Source organism: Struthio camelus, chromosome 2 (assembly GCF_040807025.1).
Source record: "Struthio camelus isolate bStrCam1 chromosome 2, bStrCam1.hap1, whole genome shotgun sequence".
In the NCBI taxonomy this organism is placed as follows: Eukaryota; Metazoa; Chordata; class Aves; order Struthioniformes; family Struthionidae; genus Struthio; species Struthio camelus.
In genome coordinates, this window is record NC_090943.1 from 101,176,925 (window position 1) to 101,198,209 (window position 21,285).

The 21,285-nt window shown below is 40.9% G+C and overlaps 2 protein-coding genes across 6 annotated transcripts in view; one reads left to right on the forward strand and one right to left on the reverse strand.

Moving 5' to 3' along the window:
* The window catches only part of ELOVL2 (ELOVL fatty acid elongase 2), a 64,280-nt gene extending 52,832 nt beyond the window's left edge, over positions 1 to 11,448 (forward strand). For 2 of the 5 annotated variants that reach the window (XM_068931861.1, XM_068931866.1), the window contains exons 4-9: positions 1,287 to 1,364; positions 2,641 to 2,812; positions 4,961 to 5,085; positions 6,417 to 6,551; positions 8,367 to 8,495; positions 11,292 to 11,448. In XM_068931861.1, the coding sequence (XP_068787962.1) occupies positions 1,287 to 1,364; positions 2,641 to 2,812; positions 4,961 to 5,085; positions 6,417 to 6,551; positions 8,367 to 8,495 (639 nt within the window). In that variant the 3' untranslated portion in view covers positions 11,292 to 11,448. Of the gene's footprint in view, positions 1 to 1,286; positions 1,365 to 2,640; positions 2,813 to 4,960; positions 5,086 to 6,416; positions 6,552 to 8,106; positions 8,206 to 8,366 lie in introns of all 5 variants that reach the window. The other 3 variants (XM_068931862.1, XM_068931863.1, XM_068931865.1) reach the window with 3 other exon arrangements.
* A 4,454-nt stretch (positions 11,449 to 15,902) lies between these two features.
* Positions 15,903 to 21,285, reverse strand: part of SYCP2L (synaptonemal complex protein 2 like) — a 34,584-nt gene continuing 29,201 nt past the window's right edge. Inside the window, exon 32 of the mRNA XM_068931860.1 lies at positions 15,903 to 19,810. Coding sequence (XP_068787961.1) covers positions 19,751 to 19,810 — 60 coding nt within the window. The 3' untranslated portion in view covers positions 15,903 to 19,750. The remainder of the gene's footprint in view (positions 19,811 to 21,285) is intronic.

Consider the following 21,285-nt stretch of genomic DNA (forward strand, 5'->3'; position numbering starts at 1 on the left):
TGTGAGTTTTGAGTTTTTGTGGGTCACAGTTTAAAATCCTGCAATTACAAGGCCTAGAAATGGTACCAGTGCCTCCTTCCCACCAAATAAAGCCAATGAGGATTACGGAAAAAGCCAGTGTTGCTTGAGAAAAATAAAACATCAAGAGCGTAGGCAATATTATTTCCTTCCTATTTCTGTTAGCAGTACTAGCCACAGAGGTTTCTAGCAGAGCTGTTAACATTAGCATTTGAGGTAGCTCCTTACCAAAGCTCCCAGATGTCACTACTGAAACCTGGTGGCATCCAGGACTCTACCTCCAAGTGAGCTCCTGTCAACCCAGTCCTGGAATTGGACTGAAAATCACCCTTTTTCCACTCAGCTGCTTTTTAGTAGATAGGAAGGGAACAAACTGCCAGTTAACGAAACCAAAGCCAGCCAGAATTGCACGCTGCTGTGGTGCGACGGGAAAGGTGGCAGAAAGACAGGTGCTGAGCCACAGCCCAACAAGAACACGTCACTGACCATACTTTGCCTTTCTCAAGGGGCTCTGACCTCCTCCTCTTCTCGGCATCAGGTCAAGTGACGGCAAGACCTGTGAGCTGTGCCTCCCCTTTCCACCCTCCCACCGCAGCAGCAGGTGCAGAGGAGCACGAAGGTCCCAGGCCTGCATGCTCGCAGGCGTGACACCGGAGCAGAGGCCACTTGGCAGGACGAGTTGTGGCCACAGTCGCACCAAGTATCGGCCTGGGGTTCTCCAGCTGGATTTTTGTCAGGCTTTCTTTCTTTCTTTTTTTAAGACTCCAATCCCATTCTGTTTGGTTTGGTGATGTCTGGTGTGTTTTTAAGTAAATCCACCAAAACAAGGGCTATTCCAGAATGGAATGGTTTTGTTTTAAGTTGTTTTACAGTAGCGATCTGCAAAAATGCTTATTTATTGTCCATTCTTCCTTCTCATTTTCTACAACCCAGCAGACTCTCTGTTATTTTGGCCACAGGCACTCGATCTATCAGAATTACAGAGACAATCACAGAAGTGTGATTCAGGAGAAAAATAGGAGAAAGCCAGAGAAAGGTAAAAGGTGTATCATTTCAGTGTGTATCTCCATCACAGCCTGATGCCCTTTCCGTTTCAGAACAGAAGAGATTGGTGCAAGCCATCTGGTTTAACAGCATCATTTCATGCAATAACTTGGCACCTCCCATATTCCTGTACTGTTCCTTCCAAAACTGCAGAACAGCAGCAGGGGAGAAAGAGAGCTGCTACAGCTGTTCAGGAATGTAATGTGCCATGTTTTTCATTCCAGCTCATCCTTGCCACGTGGGAAGGAGGCTACAACTTACAGTGTCAGAACCTCCACAGCGCGGGGGAAGCTGACATCCGGGTGAGACACGGCAGCAGCCCTGCCCTCTGCGGGCTTGGTGCAACACCTCTGCTTTCGTATCGGTTATAAAGATGCCATCAGTGACACCTTTAACATGAGGCTTTTAAATGGGTTGTCTGATAGCTGGTAGCCAATGGGAAATATTAGTTTTTTGATTCTGTACAGATGCATCCTTTCTACAGAAAACGTAACAGGGAATAGTTTTAAAAGCAGTGTATCCAGATTTGTGATCAAAATAGTGTTCCATGACTATGGAAAAGTTCTGACTAACAGAACATATGAGTCATTTAAGAACTTGTGAGAAAAATCAATAATGTAAACTGTAACATCTATTGAGCTTTAGCTGGAAATGGATGCAAGCCCAACTCTAAACTTTGAAACTTTTCAGCACCATTTTGCTGTCTTGGCTTATCTTTGTTTCAAGCCTTATTTCTGCACCTTAGCAATGCTGTGTATTAACCATCTGTTTTTCCCTACTTTGGTCCTGGAGCTCAGGGCAGAAAGACTAGATAAATCATAATTTCCCCTACCACCACCCCTACCAAATTCATGTTTTGGCAAGTACAGAGTCAATTAAATACATCTTCCTATCAGCAAGATGTTTTCCACCTTTTTATTTTAACTGTCCGTAAACCTTCTGCTCATCATCGTCATAGTGCTCTGCATCATCAAGGGTGGCTACAGGCTACGTACAGACAGTCATGCATTCGCATTGCCCTTGGTCTAAGCTGCTTGAGTGCTGGCAGAGCAAGTATTGTCTTCTTCTAGCTCAGCAGATGCATATTATGATGCCCTATGTAATACTCGGGGCTCTGCAGAATTATAACATCCTAGGACATATCTTGAGCTCTGATAAACTGTTTCAGCTCTAGAAAGACACAATGGTTTGTTCCATTGTGTTGAGTTTCAAAACTGAATTATTTAAAAAAAAGCAGCTGCTAGCATAATCTATTCAGTGACAAAAAGCTGTACATAGCAGCACCCTTAAAAAACTGTATCTTTGATAATAAATTATTAGAATAATTAGAAGAGCCTTGCTCAAAGTTTATAATATGTTTCTTAAATCATCGCTGTTTAGAAACCACAAAAAGTGACGAATTCTCTCTAAATTACCTCATTCTTAAAGAGAAAAACATTGAAGCCAGAACTTGTGCTCCTCCTTCAAAAGAATATTGATATCTGGTGGGGAGTTTTGTGGTTAAGGGCTGATGAGGAACAGCAGTATTTAAGCCCTTTTATAAACAGATAATGATCTCCTGCTCCTTTGTTCTTACAGGTAGCCAAGGTGCTGTGGTGGTATTATTTTTCCAAAGTAATTGAATTCATGGACACTATCTTCTTTGTACTGAGAAAGAAAAGCAGCCAGATCACCTTCCTTCACGTGTATCACCATGCCACTATGTTTAACATTTGGTGGTGTGTTCTGAATTGGATACCTTGTGGTCAAAGTAAGTCTTTACTTCATTACCTGGGATACAAATCACCTGCTGCTAAAGGGGAGTCACATCACCATGCAGAGCAAACGTGTGAATGTGCTCTGTGACAACGTTACCTGGGTTCAAAGCATATCTTTCAGAACCACTGAACGCTTGCAAATCTCAGTAAAACTAAAAACATACGTAAAAGTTCAGGGAGAAAATAATTCTGAATGTTAGCCCCTAGATTATCGCTCAGCCCCCTCACCTGCCACAATCGCTCATGTTTGCTTTTCTCCAAACCACTTTTAGACAGGATAACACTACTGAGTAACATGCAAAAGAGTGAACACATCTCCAAAAACAGATGTAGAATGAAATTGTGACCTTAGTCAATGCCAATTACAAAAAATGAATTTGCATTTTTACAGATTTGAGTCATATATGCATCAGTCTCGCATTCTGCTTTAATTAGATATTTTACCTACATAATCACCAACTAAAATATCAGTCGGGTTAGTTTCTTCTATGAATAAAATAGCTGACTAGTGGCATAAGAAAGAAAAAAATGCAGGTTACTACAATATCAGGGATTGTTTTAGCAGTTAATAGCACATATCATTATGCAGTGAAGACTCTTTAAAAGTTACCTAAATTTATAAAAATCTATAGAGAATGTTTATGTTTGCGTAAAACCAACCTGAGGACACGTACAAGGCAGCAGGTCAAACTGTATCAGCACTGCCTCCAAGCAAGCATACAGCAAAAAACAAAGCTACTGCCTGAACTCTGAACAGGACAGCCAGGTCTAACGAATACCACCCTACATTTTGCACTGAAATAGTAGAATTAGCAGCTGCCTTTAGCTCCTCAAACCTTGCGTCCAATATATTTCACAATAATTACTAGACCGCTTTCATCTTAATGGGATATTGGAACTATCTTCATCTCCTCTGCTGCAGTGGGGGAGACGTACAGCACAACAGGCTGCTCACTTGGCATTTATATACTACAAAACAACAGTGAAGTATTTCAAATGTTTTGCAGCATGCATGCTTCTCCAGGGCTTCATACAGTTAGAGCCTTCCTGTAGCCTTGTTATCAGAGCTGAGAAGAAAATGAGTATTTTTAACTTGAAGTTCCTCAGTCCACTGTAATATTTTGTAAAGCTGCTTTACGTTTTGAAAGACATCTGTAACAAGTTGTGTTTGCATCCGTTGCACTCAGTTTGGACAGTGCAAAGTCAGAGTAAAGCACTCATAGGCAGAAGTGCAGATCAAGGATTTAATAGCAATTACGAGCTATTTATACAGAAGCATAAACATAACTGAGCAGAGAATTACAAGCCTTTGTGATTTCTATTGTGTCTGAACATATTCCCTAGACTCTGCACTAACTTTACATGAGCATAATTAACAGAGTGGAAAAATCTGTAGTTAAGTAATTAATAAGTGGAAAATCAAAAGAATTGTTGAGAACTTCTTGTAGCTGTCAAGCACTGCCATCAATCACATGGACATGCATCAGGTAGATTAGTGCTCTTACTTCTCAATGATCTGTAAGGTACAGAGGGCAATTAATTTGCTCTAGAATTAGTATTTACTAAATGTCAGTAATTAAACTGGTAAGGTATTACTTGGGGTAAGAGTCTGGAAATCCGCATCTAGCAGAACAGCCACTGAAGTAAATTAAAGCAATGCTCAAACGAAGTCACACTAGGCTAGTTTAATTCAGGCTCAGAGTAAAGCACTCACTGCTGCATCAGAAAACACGAGGCTCTGCACCCCCCAGGGCACCAAGCTGCTGTGACAGCCGCACAGGCACCCAAGGAGGTGTTTAAAGCTTACAGCAATAGTGGAGGTACTTATGCAAAGAAGAACGTTTAGAGAGGGAGCAAAAGCAATAACCCGTGAACTACAGAAAAGGAAAGCAAAGAAAATGAAAGACATAGGATCAAAATATGCTCTTCAGTGAGAGAAAAATCGCTTTGGGAAGCATCATTTAGTTTGCCAATGGTACCTAGTGCAGAATCTCATTCACATCAAGAACGTCCTTACCAAAGGACATCGCATCAAGACGACTTGCCATATGCAGGAGACTGCTAGCAATATACCTAATAATCTCTTATCTCAGTTTTCAGCAGTTGGTATATAAAACGTTTTCTTTGTTGGAATTTTATAGGTTTCTTTGGACCTACTTTGAATAGCTTTATCCATGTGCTCATGTATTCTTATTACGGACTCTCAGTCATCCCTTCCATGCGCAAGTATCTGTGGTGGAAGAAATACCTCACTCAGGCACAACTGGTATGTGTCTCTTTTACTCTCTCATTTTTAACTACCAGAAATCCTTCAAAATGCCAGAAAGGACAAAAATGAACGATAGGTGCATACTGTCATTTGCAGAATTAAGTCAGTTATAATTCAAATAGAATAAAACTATCATGCAGATTAATTCAACAGTATGCCAAGTATAACTTAGTAAAGGAAACGATGCTCAGAAATATTTTCTACTACTGAGTAGAAACTCTACAGTCCATAAAGATCCATTATTTATGACCTCTCAGATAGAAAACGGACACTACTTAGTCATAGTAAATGGACTACTGATTAAAAAGTTATAAAAGCTATCAATTATGTAAGATGTTAAAACTTACACTGCACACTTTTTATATAGCCTTACAGCTTGGAAAACTGTCTCTCATCCAGTGAGGAAAAATCAAAGAGTCAAGAAGTGTAACTGCAGTAGAACTACAAAACGCCAAATGATGTAAACAAACGGTCTGTTAGACAACAAGACAGAAATTGTCTGACTTAGAAAAGTCTGTTCCAGCGGTTACTGTACACAAAGAGCTCAGTCATGTCAAAAGCTTCTACTAATAAGAAAAAGGCTTGATATGACAAAAAACCTCTTTATTTTTGTGTTTTATGGTTTCTTTGTCTTATTTGGGAATTAAAATATTTTCAGCAAGCTCCGAAATGTCCTTGTAGAAATGTAGTTAGAAAGTGTTTCTTCTCTGAGCAGGGCTCATCTCTGCAGTTAAAATACAGTACCCTCTTTGAGATGCACCCCCAGCGTGCTGGATTGAGGGCACCCTCAGCTGCCCAGGGAGAATCAAGTGCAGCAGTGCGGGCTGTGGTTGGAAGTCCAAAATGCTGACACCCTTCTGCAATTCCTTCTACATCTCACTTCTGCTTCATTTGTTCCCACCTTAACTCGTTAAGTGCAAAAGCCAAGCTACCTAAAGTTCTCCTCGGATCTGGGGTTTCCATTTTCTGTTCAGATTTCTAAAGCCACTGTCTTCAGTTTTCAGAGTTTTCTTTAGTTTCTACCCGATAACTTACTAGAGACAATGCTGTACCTGGAACAGCAGAGTTTGGAAGATATTACAACCCCTATTAAAAGAAAAGTACTTTCATTTTGTAAGCTAGGCCTGTAAATTCGTATTTTTAGAAATCTCCAATCTCTTAGTTTTTGTAACACCTCATAAGGCTGCCATTTTAAGTTAACCCTTACAAAACATTCACAGGTTCAGAAGGGACTGTTTTCAAGAATGCCCAAAATTTAAAAGAGTTGGACTAGGTGACATTATTATATCTAACTCAGAAAATTCTTGTGTATGATTATTCATCTACAGATCCAGTTTCTGCTCACTATTGTGCACACACTCAGTGCAGCTGTGAAGCCATGTGGGTTTCCGTTTGGCTGCCTCATGTTCCAGTCCTCCTACATGGCCACATTGGTTATTCTCTTCATAAACTTTTACATTAAGGTAAGCAGTCTTCCAAGATCTTTGTGACAAGGGTGGGGCGGAAAAAAAAAAACTTTTTGCTTAATGGGCTTGATGAACTCAAATAGTGAACGAGTGTCAGTACACAAAATATTGTATTTTTATTTATATATATATGTTAATTAAGAATAACAGATATAGTCATTTCTGCAAGAAATTACTGCATTCAGTAGTTAGGAACCCACATAGGAGCTCAGCTCTGCTATAATGTAATGAATTGCAGTCTTGTATCAGGGCTCAGTTCCACGCTCATAAGTTTGCAAGATATTCATTTTGTTTCAGAGATTTGTTTTTAAGGTGCCTTTAAAATTTTCACCCCAGCAAAAGGATCTTTTCCTCCATCCTTATATTTTTCCTATAAACTAGTTATTTTAAGAATAGAGACAGCACAAAGGAATGGAATATTGATACCACTTCTAGCATTTTCTAGTTTTAGAAATAGTGACAGACAGTAATTTATTTCAAAAACCCTACGTGAAAGGATTAAGACAAGTCAACAGAGACTACGACGTTAGCTCTGATTTTGTTGCAATCGGTATTTAGAGTCTAATAACTTAATAATGATCTAGTGCTAGTGAACAGAAATACCAGGTTAAACTTGCCTGAATTTCTGTTAATTCATGTTTTGTTCTCTCAAACACCTCAGTCAAAACCCAATCTTCAAGACCTCTTTGAGGACTATAGTTTCCTGTGAATCCCAGAAATGTAGTCATATAGATTACTACCAGCTATGCTGGTTAAATGCTTGTATCGATTGTAAAGTCTGGATGGAAAAATAAAGAGAAAAGAGCTTATAATGTTAATATTTCACTAGTATAAAGAGGTCTGCAAAGTTTGCTTAGAAAACTTCATTTAAAAAATTTCAAATGTTTGTATTTAGTTGAAACTACATCTAGATATGAAACACATTAGGTGGAATATGCATTTCACAAGTGCAGACCATGTCTACATGGCAAATGTAGAATTACTTTAAATAAATCATAATTTCTTCATACTCATCTTTTTTTCTCAACTGCATCTCAACAAAATGGATTATATAAGCCTTTGACATTTGGATGCATTTTCAAAATTTTTAACACAGAAACAAAACAGTAAATAATATGATGTGTGAGAGACTAAGTCCTTATTCTCTAGTACATCAACTGAAATACAATGATGTGCATGATATTTGGACCTGTTCACTAGGTCAATTAAAATTCTTGAAACAGATGCAACTCAGTCACTGTCTGTTTGTTCTGCTCAGGCTCCTGGATTCCACCCAGCACAGGGGGAACTGAGAACCCTCCAGTAAGCTTTTGGGGAAGGGCTAGTTCATTTGCCCATAGGGTTCTCCATTTGCACGTTGTAGTGTCTGAAGGTTCAAAATGAAAAGATAAATTAAGTCTTACAGTAACACTTTGAGGGAGTAAGAAACTGCAAACAGGACTTGGAAGATGTGGATTTGCTCTAGTAGACAATTTCTTGAGCCGTCCTTCCTCCTTAGAAAACAGAAATAAGCAACTTTCTTTGCATTGTTTACTTCGACCTTTTTTTTTAGCAGGGACTGCTCCAGCCTGCCTGCAGACATACAGCTTCTAGTGAAAAGGGCTTTAAAATCTCTTATGACACCAAGAACTATTACAGTAATACTAGTAAGGTAATATCATCCACAGCAGTGAAACTAATATAGTTCCCTTAAGACAGCCTGAAGCAAATCTATATCTACATCAAATATACACTAGACAGCTCCATATTACAGTTAACCATAAACAGTATTTTGGGGGCACTAAAATCCAAGTTTGCGTTTCGCTTTTGTAGACATACCAGAAAACACCTTCAAGAACAGCTATAAAGGAAACCCCTCTCACAACAGAGATCAAGAACGGTTTCCATAAGGACTACTTCGCTACTGCCAATGGATTCCTGAACAATAAGAAAGCCCAATAAGTATAGTAACTCAATACTACAGTGTAGTATTTCCCCATTTTTTTTCTAAAAAAAGGAAAAAAAAAAGACTGAATTACAAGCTTTAGCTTAAATCCTGTTTTGATTACATTTATCTGTTCTTTGTACCAAACACTAATGTACTGCTATTTAGGTTTTAACAAAAGGAGTAGATTTACTTGCCCTGTCAAAGATCACCATCAGAGCAATAAGGCCAACAAAAATATCATATTTCTCATATGTAAAAGAAAAAATCTTTTATATCTCTAATGCTGACACAAAAAAGCCTTATAGATCCATTGAAGCCTTTAGAAGGTTTGGATTCTCTTCAGACTAACAGGCTGAGCATTTTCTCTGCATGTGAGAAGTCTCAGGGCAAGGGTTTGCAACGCCCAACAAACTCAGCTAAACTGCAATCAAAGTCAAAAAAGAAGAAACAAAAGGGGGGGGAGGGGAAGATATGAGAACCATACTGTTTCCATCACCATACCTCTCTCTGCTGCTTCCCAGGCTGTCCCCAAAGCACTTTGTCTCCCTTCTCCTACCCCTCCCTCAGACACCAGCTGGGTCCAGCCATCCCTATGTTCCCGCAGGCGCTCTGGGGAGGGATGTAGCAGAGGGCAGAGCCCAGGCGCACAGTCACAGAGTTTGCAGACAGACATGCACCATCTTTGCGTATTGAGATTGACATGCCACTGAGGTTGGTGGGAGCTTCCTACTTCAGGGGGCTGGGACTGGTAGCACCAGTGGACTGCATGATGGGGGATTTAGAGTACACAATATTACACAACGATACGGGTTTTCGAGCTCCAGTCAAAGGCAGGTCACTTTGGATGTGCTAAGTTAATAGGAGTTCTAACTAAACGGCTTTCAGAAGAAATAGGAGCTCAACTGCTTAATGAAGATAAACCCTTTGATCATAAAGGTGCACGAAGGAAAATTAACCCTATAGCAGCACTGCCAACTTGAAGCACGAAATGCCAAATATTAGTACACTAGAAGATGCAGGAAGTCTTAAAAGTGAATTTAACAGTGAGCAAAGTATACTATATAGCAACTTCCATGCTAGGTGGACCTTATTCAGACTGATCTCTGGTAAGACTGGAGAAACAGAAGGGATTTATGTACAGTCTTCTATATGGAAAGCAGAGAGATATTTCCTCACTGCACCTGTAAAGGTGTGTCTCACACACAAAAGTCAATCACTATCTTTGCTGCTTCTGTTAGCTGCATTTACCTTTCACTTAAACAAGCAGCAAAGCAGAATTCCCTAGGATAGCTTTAGGGATCTGCCCCTTGCCCTTTTACTGTTCAGCCCCCTTCAAAGTCTCTACTAAAAGTGAGCAAAACATTTCTTCCTCTCTCTTTTTTGCAACTGAAATAGTTCTAGCCTCTTCCAATCTCAAATATATATACAAACTCTCTTAACAAAAACACTTTCCAGAGTTGCCCCAGCCCAGCAAATCTCACAAACCGAGGTGATTCTGTAAGGGCACTGTGACCTTTCCCTCCCCGTCACCCTGCGGGGTACCGGGGCAGGAAGGGAAGGACACGCGTGCACATAGCCAGCACTGGGGAACGAAGGAGCAGCGTATAGCCAATACGGAGAAGAAGCTGACCCAAGTCCTCTCTCCTCAAATTCTCCTCTGCCTAGCAACTCAGGTGTCCCATCTAGCTGATCTTTTGTCAGGTGGTCTTGGAAGCAACAAGTGTAAGCAGTGCAGATGCAGGGCAGTCAGCCTCACTAGGCACACCAAGTCACTGCAGCTCTTGGGGCCTGTGGGTAGCAAGGAAAGCAGCAGGCTGAGAAAGTGGTACAGTATGGGGGAAGAGCAGATGTTTCTGACCAGCAAAAACAAGAGGAGAAAGCGATAAGGCAGAGGAAAGTGGCCATAAGTCAGCACTTGTTTGGAATTTGTGCTCTACAACCGTGGCTTTCCTCCATTTTGAGCCAATTCCAGTTACTGCGCAGTTACTATGTGAACAAAGCTTTTCTGCTCCAGTAGAAAATTGAAGTCTTCATATCAGCTGCAGCATACACAAAATGTTTAAGAAGCTGGGCTGTTAAACTATGTCATCATAAATTGGGTGACCAAAATAACTGCAATATTCAAGCATAGCATGCCACAAACGTTCGTCTAGCTGCTGCATTTTGCTCTCTCTCCATGCAGCTGACCACAGTGAAAGTCAACATTTTGCTTTCTTTTTAAAAATTTGCTAAGGAGGGAAGACAGCAACCAAAAAACCACAGTAACAAAGCCTGGATTCTGGGTGCTCCTGCTAGTCCTCACTGGTCCTTCCAGAAACCTTGTTTTGAAAGTCTTGCTGGTCAATACTGCAAAACTCACAAATTATAAGCAATCAGCAGGTTTTAGTGAAGGTGCTGCACATGACCCTGAACAAATGGGAGAGCTTCAGAGGCCCCTGTAGATATCAGTTCAGTATGAGACACAACTGTAGAAGTGGTGAAGGCAGAGGGAATCAAAACAACTGACAAGATAGCAGGCAAGGCAGACAGTCAAACTATTCCTCTAAAACAGACAAAAAAAAAAAAAAAAAAAAAAAAAGATTGCATAGCCAAGCACGGGTTTTAGTCTGAAAGGAGTCCATAACCTTTTGATGGCAAAGCATCCAGTTGACTACCAATTTGGACAACGTCAGCACGCTAAGCGTTAGAGTTTATTATGACACAGAAATTGATTGTCTTTTGTTTTGTTGAAACCTAATTTAAAAAGGAAAAGTTTGCCTTACTTGAAGCTCAAAGGGCTGAAAACAATTCAAGATGCTCTCACCTTGCAGATCCAGATCACCAGGAAGGCTGGAAGCAGGTATGTTTTAAACTCTTCAAATCTATCTTAACATCTTAAATGCTGCAACTTTGAAGAGAAAGAAGCATTGACTTTTTAAACTGATTTTCCTGTAATACATAACACTGTAAATAAACAATTTTACTACCTGGGGTTTCTTCATTCCCCTTTAAGACATAAAATTTCTGTAAACTGGGTATTTATGACCACTTTTGTTCTGAAATGGTTTTTAAAAGCTCTCAGGACATTCACCTCAGACTGAGAAAAAAATCTCCATAACTTTACACACCTTCTCCACTCTAACAGTGAGGTAAAGCTCTCTCATGTTTGTAGTACAACTGTTGGCTGTTCTCTGCCCTCCTCATCAGCTTTCCTGATATAGCTACAACAGGTGGCATTTCTGCATCTCTCACTCATGCACACACACGCACCCAGATTAGTGTCTGAAACAGGCCGATAGGGGAAAAGTCTTTTTACAGTATGCAGATATGGCATGTTTACACTACCTACTAGAGATATTTCTTCGGTGTACTGACATGCCAGTCCCTTCCAGAGAGTCCTGCTTCTTAACACTGGCTACACAGGGAATATAGGCTTCCAACTTTGTTCCTCTGGGTCGTGGTTCAGATGTGTGAAACAGATGTCATGAAGAGTTCACACCAAAGTTCATCCTTTCCAGCAGAGAAAAAAATGCTTTCAGCCCAGACTTCAATCCAAATGAACCTGTTAAAATTATCCTGTTCACCCCTGCTGCCTCCTTGCTCTCAGCCCCCATCCTTGCTTTGCAGGTTGAGGTTGATGAGCCTTCTTCAATGCATCTATTGTAAGTGGGTCAAAAGAGCAGTCTTGACACTGATACAGAAAAATTTTCAAATATTTCGTAGGAGGAAGACAATAGCATTTCACTCACCATCTCAGGATAGTTTGATTCCCAGTTTGAAGACCGACCCCATCTTTTTATTCACATTTAATTTCATGCACTTTGTAGCGCTGCACACACAATGCCAAAAAACTTCTTGAGATCTTATTATGTATGACAACATAAGGGCACTGTGAAGAATAATTGGAGCATCACGGTTGAGAAATCACGGAGATACAATTTATGTAACATCAGTTCTCCAGCCAAACATACCTGGCTGGGGAGAGACACACACTGGCTTAGCCGTTATTTGCCAAGGTGTGTGATCCTTTTGGTCAGTACAGACCACCGGTAATGCAGTTTCTTGTGTTTGCTCTTTCTGCTATATGAAGGGTTTGAAATATCTCCTTTGAGAGTTCTACCTGACAAAAATAAGTAAGTAAATCTGCCAGTCAACATCCTCTGATAAGAAGAATGTGAATTTCCAATAACTCCTGCACAGACTTGACAGGTATGAGAGGCTTTAAATCAATAGATATTTGCTGGAAAAAGGCAAGAAGGTAAGTAAGCTTGAATGGCTATTTCAACCCAAAACAAAAATCAGCAATCTGGCCCAGTTCCGTATCTGAATTTCCTTTAGGGCTATAAAAGAAAATATTGAGAATATCCGGAACTGAAGTGAAAATTTTAGGGTTTCATCCTTTTAACTGAAAATCAGAAAATATATTTCAGGTTTGAAAAAAAAAAAAAAAAACACTTAGCTATTTCTGAAAGACACCATTTCATTTCCATTTGAAGTATGTTTAATAAAATGAAATGAGTGAGATGAAGAACTAGTACCTCAACAATGAAAAAAAGAGAGGCAGGTGTTCATTTTATCCTTTCCCCCAACCCACCAATTTGCAGTTACAGCCCTTACTCAAGAACATGGAAAACAAGCATTCAGTGCGCTCCTCTGTCTGAGCAGACCAGAACCTACAGCTCCCAATTTCCAGGGCAATACTTTTTTGTGAGGTTACATAAATATTACCTGAGCCTGAAAGAGATTACTCCATAGAAAGTTGAAATTGAGAAGCTTGAGAGCAGGCTGTCACAAAATAGTTTATAGACTAGTAGACAGCCACCATCCCGAAAGACGGAAGATAAAGAGGCTTAATTTGTTTTGCCAGAGAAGAGAATGGAAATCAGGTTTCTTTATATGCCACATGAGTGATCTAGGCCTTTTGGACAGCAAGAAAAATAAAAGAATCATACAACATCCTTTCCCCTTGTGAAGGGAATTCAACTGAAAAAATGTTTCTGCACAGAACTATTCAACATCGACTTTCCAGTAGTTTCCAGTCAGTCAAATGCAGAAATAAATGGCGTGCAAAGGAATCCTTAACAGCCAACTCCAGCCACAAAGAAAAATCTAGGAAGCGGTAAGACACCAAAATGGAAATCATTAAGGCAGAGATGCTCCACAACTACAGTGCACACCCACAAATAGGCAGTGATTCTCAGGACCTCTCGCAATCAAACCATTTTGATAATGCTTGCAAGCTTCACTAGAGCAGTTCTGAGTGCAGCTGCAAGCCCCTGTCCTGGGTGTTACCATGCAGAGCTGGTGCCTAGCGTCACAGATGAAAAAAGCTGGTGTTATTCTTGGAAAGAGCCAAGTGCTTTAACAACCGATGATCACCAAGAGGATGCAGTCTAATAGCTACTCCTACCAACATAGAGACTTACTAGAGGTTCTGGTATGCATTCACAGGGCGCTTAAAGCCACATTCAGAAAAAGTGGCAGACTCCTCATATCTGACTTCTTTGCAGGGCCTGCCAGTTCTTAAATAGTTGTCCCATCCCCTGCGATATTCGTAAACTCTCTGCTTGTGCTGTGTTTAGACACAATTTGCAGGAAGTTCTCCACATCCTGTCACCTGAAAATGAAGTTTGCTAGGTGCAGTCTCACTTGGTCGTGCACTTGGACCACTCCAGCAGAAGAGCGGAAGAGGGAGCACCACGTCCAGCCTGACGGACAGCAGTACAACTGCAGAGCCGTCTGCATTCACTAAAGACTTTGGTTTACACAAAAATACGACCCTTTCATCAACATCACCAAGCTTGTCTCCTGGAAACACTCCAGTCACCTTTATAATTTGCTTTCAGGGCATTGCTTTTCCTGTGTGGATGCGACAACAACTTTTTGCTCTTAGCAGCTTCTCTGTCCCATACAGCACCCAGACATGAGAAAGTGCTCATACCCACAGCAGGCCAAAAGACTCTCAGGCAAATGACTCCCCTAGTTAGGTGTAAGCATCAGTCAAAGCAGAGATCATAGATAGGAGCACACTTGCAGCACTTTTCACAAGTCACTCACAATCTCTGCAGTGATTTGTTACAAGCATTTTCTTAAATTTCTTTTGTTTGTGAAGTGGGTTAGCAACAAGTACTGACAGGTAGTCCAGCCGAAAGTAAACCAGTCAGTCAAATCAAGTGCACTGTTTTTCCTAAAAATACTTACCTTCAAAGATGTTTAGATACCTGTACAAGGTACACAAGCCTCATCTTTCATCTGAATTCTTTGAAGAAAGTCCAAGTGAACAAAGGTGAAGAGCTATATTCACACACAGAACTTCAAGTCCCATTGGTGCTTTAAGCTTCTTTGAATCACAAATATCAAACGCGAAACAGAAGTCCATAAGCACTTTGTGTCCTTGCACACGAAGGCTGAAACAGCCCAGTATGCACTAGGACAATATTTTAAGATACTTCCATTTTGTTTACCATGAAATATGACCCACACCACAAAATATTTCTGCCAGTGTAGTTGGCTCCATAGTATGATTACCCCTTCAGGCCAGGCAGGCAGAAGGACAGCTAGTGCAGAAGTCTTTAGAAAACTACTGTCAGCTGCCAAAACCCGAGGAGGATAGCTCCACAGGTCTAATGCCTAACTAGCCAGCATTGTAAAGAGTCATACTTTTTAGGAACGAGGGCTGTTTTACAACAAGATACTGCCGTTTTGGGGGCTTGTTATGTTTATCTAACATTTTTCCACCTCTAGCTGATATGTACTTTCCAAACTTAGATGTGATACCCCCATTGAAATGCCAAATACCCTGCATCCCTTCTGGCTTAACTTTTAACTAGACTATACTATCCAGCTGACTGGCACCTTTTCTATCACAGGGCAATGAAGCTGGGAACTGCTAACTTTCCATACAGAGCCCCGTTACCTGTGAAAAAAATTGTCCTTTAAGTAACGCTAATGTTACAATAACTTGCTTGTTCAAAGCTAGTACTTGTCCATCAGGTCATTCTTTGATTATCAGATTCATCACTTCTTCCCTCAATTTTCTACCAGCAGGTCACAGCTGAAAGCAATCTCAAAAGTGTAATTTATTTCAGAGTCAAAGTTCAAACAGAGGGGAGGTATGCAAACACTAGGCCCTGCTGTTTTAGGCTCACCAGAGGGTACGCATATATGTGGGAGGGAACGGAAGCAAACAGAGTAGAGAAAGTTACTGAGTTTGAGATACTGTGTTTGGATGTTAATAGCCTTCCAGGAAATTACACTTTCGTGCTTTGGGACATGAAGAGAAAGGAAGAAGGTTTGATAAGGTTCTTTCAGGAATACTGAAATTAAAGGAGAGAAATCAGATCGCTGAGGTGTGCTCAGCTTTGCAGAGTTTCTCTAACTGCAAGTACCGCTTTTTTTTAAACTCTTATTCGTGACAAACAAAAGCCAGTCTGTTATGTGTCACCAGGAAAGGCTCTGTATTCTGTTGAGCTGCTACATATGATAGTTCCCAACTGTTGCTAAAAATGCATCTATTTTCCAGGGCACCATTTTAAGAAAGATAACCACTCCTAAAAAAGGTCGTATAACCTGCAGAAGCAGGACCTGTCCCAGCTCACACCAATCTGCTTTACTGCCAGCAAAACTGGCTGACCCAAGACCAGGGCAAGCACAAAGGCACAACTCCTCCCCCTTTGCCCATTTCCAGCTACAGAGGACCCCCCACTTTGGTGGCATTGCACAGCCTTCAGGTGGCCTTGTCACTGGATAACGGTAGCTCTCTAAGCATGTGCAGACCATTGCGTTTATACAGAACACGCAGGTAAACAAGTACTTGGCATAGCATCATCATGAAAGAGATACAGCGTAAAGATACCAGGTGATATAACAGACTTCAATATTAAACTGGTTAAAAACTTTTAAAGTATGAAGCATTTATCCTTAACCTGGGCTTCATGTTTCACATTTCCTTCTCTGGGTACTGATGCATTCTTTTCACTTTCAACATTTTAAGCACCCACATCATCTGTTCTGGCTCAGAAGAATACGTTGAAAATTGAGCTTCGTCTGTTTACATTGAAAGAAAGAAAAAAAAAAAGAAATTGTGGACAAATAACACACATAAGAGACTCAGAGAGTAGGTAAAGGAAACCTGCTCAGGAAAGATGCCAAAGTCAACCAATTACCTTCTAAAGGGAAATGTCAGCGTAACCCAGTTACAGCACAATATTGCCAGCAAATCAGTTGCAGAAGGCAACTGGACTTTAGACCTTCAGAGAATTTCAGCTCAAATATGTTGAACTAACCCAGCAGTACTGGGAGTGATAAAAGGCTGGCTGTCCATAACCTCTCTCACATCCCATCCTATCACTAAAAGCAGCCTTTTGGGGTTCACACTTTTCCAGGACAGTGGTTACAAACATACAGGATATGTGCATGTGAGCACATACAGGATAATGTTTTTTAATTAGAGATACTGATCTCTCCCTAACCCAAGCCTTCTGAAATATTAAACACACTTTCCAAGTTTTGTAGTGACAGGTTATACTAGGATCCAACAATAACAGATGCAGTGTGCATCAGTTTTGTTTCTCCAAATTCTCTGGCAAAGATACTTGGGTGAAAAACGCTCCCAAACTTGTGCCGTCACAGGAGATCCAAAAAAGCATCCTACCAACGCACATGAACAATGGGGAAACATACCAAAAGAGGACTCCCTATATACCTGCTCCACTGCTCTGACAAAATTTAAATGCTTGAGTTGCTTTAACTTAGAGAACGGTAAAACCACCAAGCAACATCTTGGAAATAAAAGACCAACCATCATTGTCAGAACTTTCAAGAAAAAAAGTTTCCCTGAAAACACAGCCCTAGAAAACATCAGTCAGTGCAGGAACCTCACTCACTGAAGTAAAAACTTTGACCAAGAAGATAAGCCCTTAAACCAGAGAGGGATGCCACGGTCCATGGTTCACCCTCTGTTTCAAACTTTTCCTTTGGTCAAGAAGCTGGTTGGAGATGCAGGCGAGCAAGACAAAACCAACCACAGCAACACCTGCTCTGCTGCAGAGCTGGCATATGACCCAAGGACTCAGGTTATAAACATGGCCTCAGTAGCTTGGCAGAATTTAGTATACAAGAAGAGCTGCTGTGCAGGAAGCTCCCCTCACTGCTTTTGTCTGCTTTACATCAAGCACTTTATTACACCTGGTTACATCTTTCACGCTTGGCCTTTGGGGAGGGGACACCCCCCCAAAAAAAAACCACCACCCCCCCCCCCGCCATGGGCTGTGTTTTTTCCCAGGAACTTATGGAAGGCTGGTCCTAGTACTTAGGGCTAGGAGCAATACATGCACAAAGTGCCCCCTTACATTCACTAATGTGGGCTCTAGGTTACACGGGCAAGCAAGAGAGCAGCTCAAGCCCTTACCATGCTCCTAGGTGCAAGGTCTCACACTACAACTCAAGTAACAAAAGCCTCAAATGGTCATCAGCTTTGGACCTGGTACAATATGAAGATATCTTCAAGTCAAATATAAAGAGATGCTCAGATTACCCACACAGATGCCTACTTTGATTAAAGATGTTTCTGATCAGTGATAGTGTAATATCATACCAGCAGGACAGAAAGCATGCTGAAAACTCAGTTACCAGCCTGCAAAAATATAGATGAACACCACTCCTTTATTGTGCGTAAGCAGAATTGTTCACAAATATTAAAGATTCACCTGCAAAAAAAAAAAGAAAACCTACAGCTGTGTTGACTGAGCTTAACTAGATTCAAATGGCTAGTGGAAAGACTTCAAGCAGTAATGGGAAGATGCATTATGGTCAGGTCACAAAGGCCAGCCCTCAGAGAAATGAGGGCAGGTTAGTAGATATGAAACTGCAGCTTCAACCTTCCACACATGGCTAGCAGAGAGAGCAGACTAGCTCTTCTGGAGCTTTGGGAGAGGCGGAGATGAAGAGGTCTTTCCTTTTTAACCAACCAGGAACCAAAAAGCTTACAAATCCTTGATGTGGATGGAGATGCAGTCTCTGACTTGTGCCAGCTCCAACCAGGGCTACTTAAATTATCAAGGAAAAAGTGTGATCTGCAGAAAGTGATTAAGTCATGACAACAACAGATTTTCTGCTGTTCTTTGTTCTGGCACCACATTGCACTGTCTTTGTGAGCAGAAAGAGTTACAGCTCCCTGAAAGATATTCCGAGGCGAAACAAACACTGGTAAAACTGGACTTTTGTTATGAAAGTACATTGTGTACAGGGAATGATTCCTTTGATTCCAACCCACACAATATCTTACAAAACAGACCTCAAGTTAAGTGGATAAAAACAGAGAGCTTGGAAACGTGCCATGTTCCCACAAATTCATTAAGATGCACTAACACAGGGTAAGTCTGCCACAGCATTAAAGGTGGTTTGTGAAGAGCAACTATAATGTAGGGAACTCTGTTTTAACAGAGGTTGATACAAAATAGCACTGTTTATTTTCTGTTCATTTTCCAGGGAACTTTAACGCTTATCTAACACTAATCTTGTTCACTGTACTTTGAGCTCTCCTTGAAGCCAACAGCCACCAGTTTCAAAAGCAATTTCTCCAACTTCACTTGCCGTTTTCTCTGTAGTGCTCCAAGTCCCTTGCCCTCCATAACCTTCACTGCAGCTGCCATCAGGCATCCATTTGACACCAAGAGGCTAATATCCAGTAGCTCCCTTTGCTTGTGCTTTGACTTCTGCCATGTAGAAAAGAGTGGCTCAGATTTCAAACCAGCAGTTCCCAGGTTGCATGCACATAACAGTGCCCACCCCAGCAGCACAGCCCAGCCAGGGTACGCAGGACTCGAGGAAGTACCTTTCACGGGCTTGTGATGTATGTCAATTGAAAAAACAAGGAGCTTGTTATCCTATGCGAACAATATTTTACTCACAATCAATCACTTAATGTTTTTACATTTGATAAAGGTGTTAATGGACTAGCCAAGAAAGCCACTATGAATCAATGCATTGGCTAAATCAAGTTTAGTTTTTATGGGGAGGTTTTTGTTGTTTTTGTTTGTTTTTTTTCTTCCCTCCGATATTTAGTAGACCTATCTTGCAATTACCTTACAGGAAAATTCAGCGTGGTCAAAACTAGATCTCTGGCAGCACACTGTTTTGAACAACAAAAAAAGGCTTAATAGCATTTTTCCCCTCATTTTTCTTTCCCTTTAAAATACATTAACATATCCTCCACAGGACCCAAAATTCTTCTCTCAGCACCATAAGACGTTCAAATGCCATTAAGAGCTTTTATGAATTCAGGGGGCTGTTAGTCAGAAGGAACAATGAACACATTGTTTTCTGCTGCCTTCTTCACTGGGTGTTCATACTGTAGGGGAGAAAAAGAGGTAACGTTTCAAAAGTTTGTACAAATGTTTATGTTTTGTAAGAGAAGCAGCTGCAGAGATGCTAGAAACACTTTTAGATTCAGTTTTTAATTCTCAGCTACTGAATCAGGAGCAGGGTGCTGCCAGACAAGCAGCTCCCGTGAGATGATTGCTGCTTCCTCAGCCTTCTACTCCGTAGAGGTGTGTTTCAGCAGTACCTATGGCAAGGTAAAGACCTACATCCCCAAGTGGTCCTGTGCTCATAATACAAACTGTTCCCTATGGAAAGGCTCAGGATTCCAGCTCCAACATATAAGTGAAAGAAGCCTTTGATTTTTAGTATCTTTTCTAAAATTCCAGGCCGGATCTACACGTCTGCAGTGACTGCAGACACGGTTGCTCCTTTGACACAGGTCTTCGTGCAGCACAGACATGTGACACATCACAAATCATGGTAACCCACTGGTCTTATTGTAGGACTACCGTGGCACCCAAACACCATCAGGTCTGTGTATAAAAGCTGGAAGAGCAGCAGTAGCAAAAATACATGTGCATGTACGTGTGTTAGAGTGGAGAAGATAGAAACGAAACATTTCGCCAAACTCAGTTAACAGGGTATTCAGTTTAGCCTATTGATTAAATGACTAAGGCACAAGCTAGTGATTAGACAGAAGAGTTTAAGAGCTTATATAGAATATTTAACTGGGGTCCAAGGCAAATGAATAAATTCAACATCTAATAATAAATTCAGTTTCTACTATTACAATGGGAATTCAGTTTTTGCTGTAGAATTTTTCATGCATGTAAAATGTATGATTTGATGCTTTGATTTCTTCTAGATTTTAAAAATCAAAGCAGAGAGCATCAATCAAAGCTAGAAGAAGACAGATCCAAAAAGCAAGCTAGACAAAGCATCCAACGTGCTGTTAAATCATGGAGTTCCTAGCTGCAAGTTGCTGTGGATGCATAGACCTCCAAGGGAAAAATGAACAATGTGACAAGAGAACTGCATTGAGGGTCACTACCTACACAAAAACCAGCCTTTAGATGAGGAAACCCCTGAGATATGAACTCAGGAAGTGATGGGAGAGTTATTAGGAGAAGCATTACTAAATGATGGTTCTCATTCTTATCTTCTCCTTAAGGCATCTACTTTTTCACAACTTTCCCTGATGGTTCCCTGATTAATCCCATTTCTAAAAATACTAGAGAACCTTCCCGGTGGAAGTTGGTGCTAAATAGAAAAGAGCCAGCAAGAAAACAAAAAGTTATAGAGGACAACAAAAAGGGGATGAAAAGGGAGGGCCAAAGAACCCACAGGAGCACAAAGCAAAGCCCCAGCAGCTGTTCCCAAAGGCAGCAGACACTGCCCAGGCAGAGCTCTGTTCCTCAAAATTACAGGAAAAGAAGAGAAACAGCAGTTCCCACAGTAGCTGGGGTCTGCCACCCCCCATCAACCCCCTCCACCTGGTGCCAT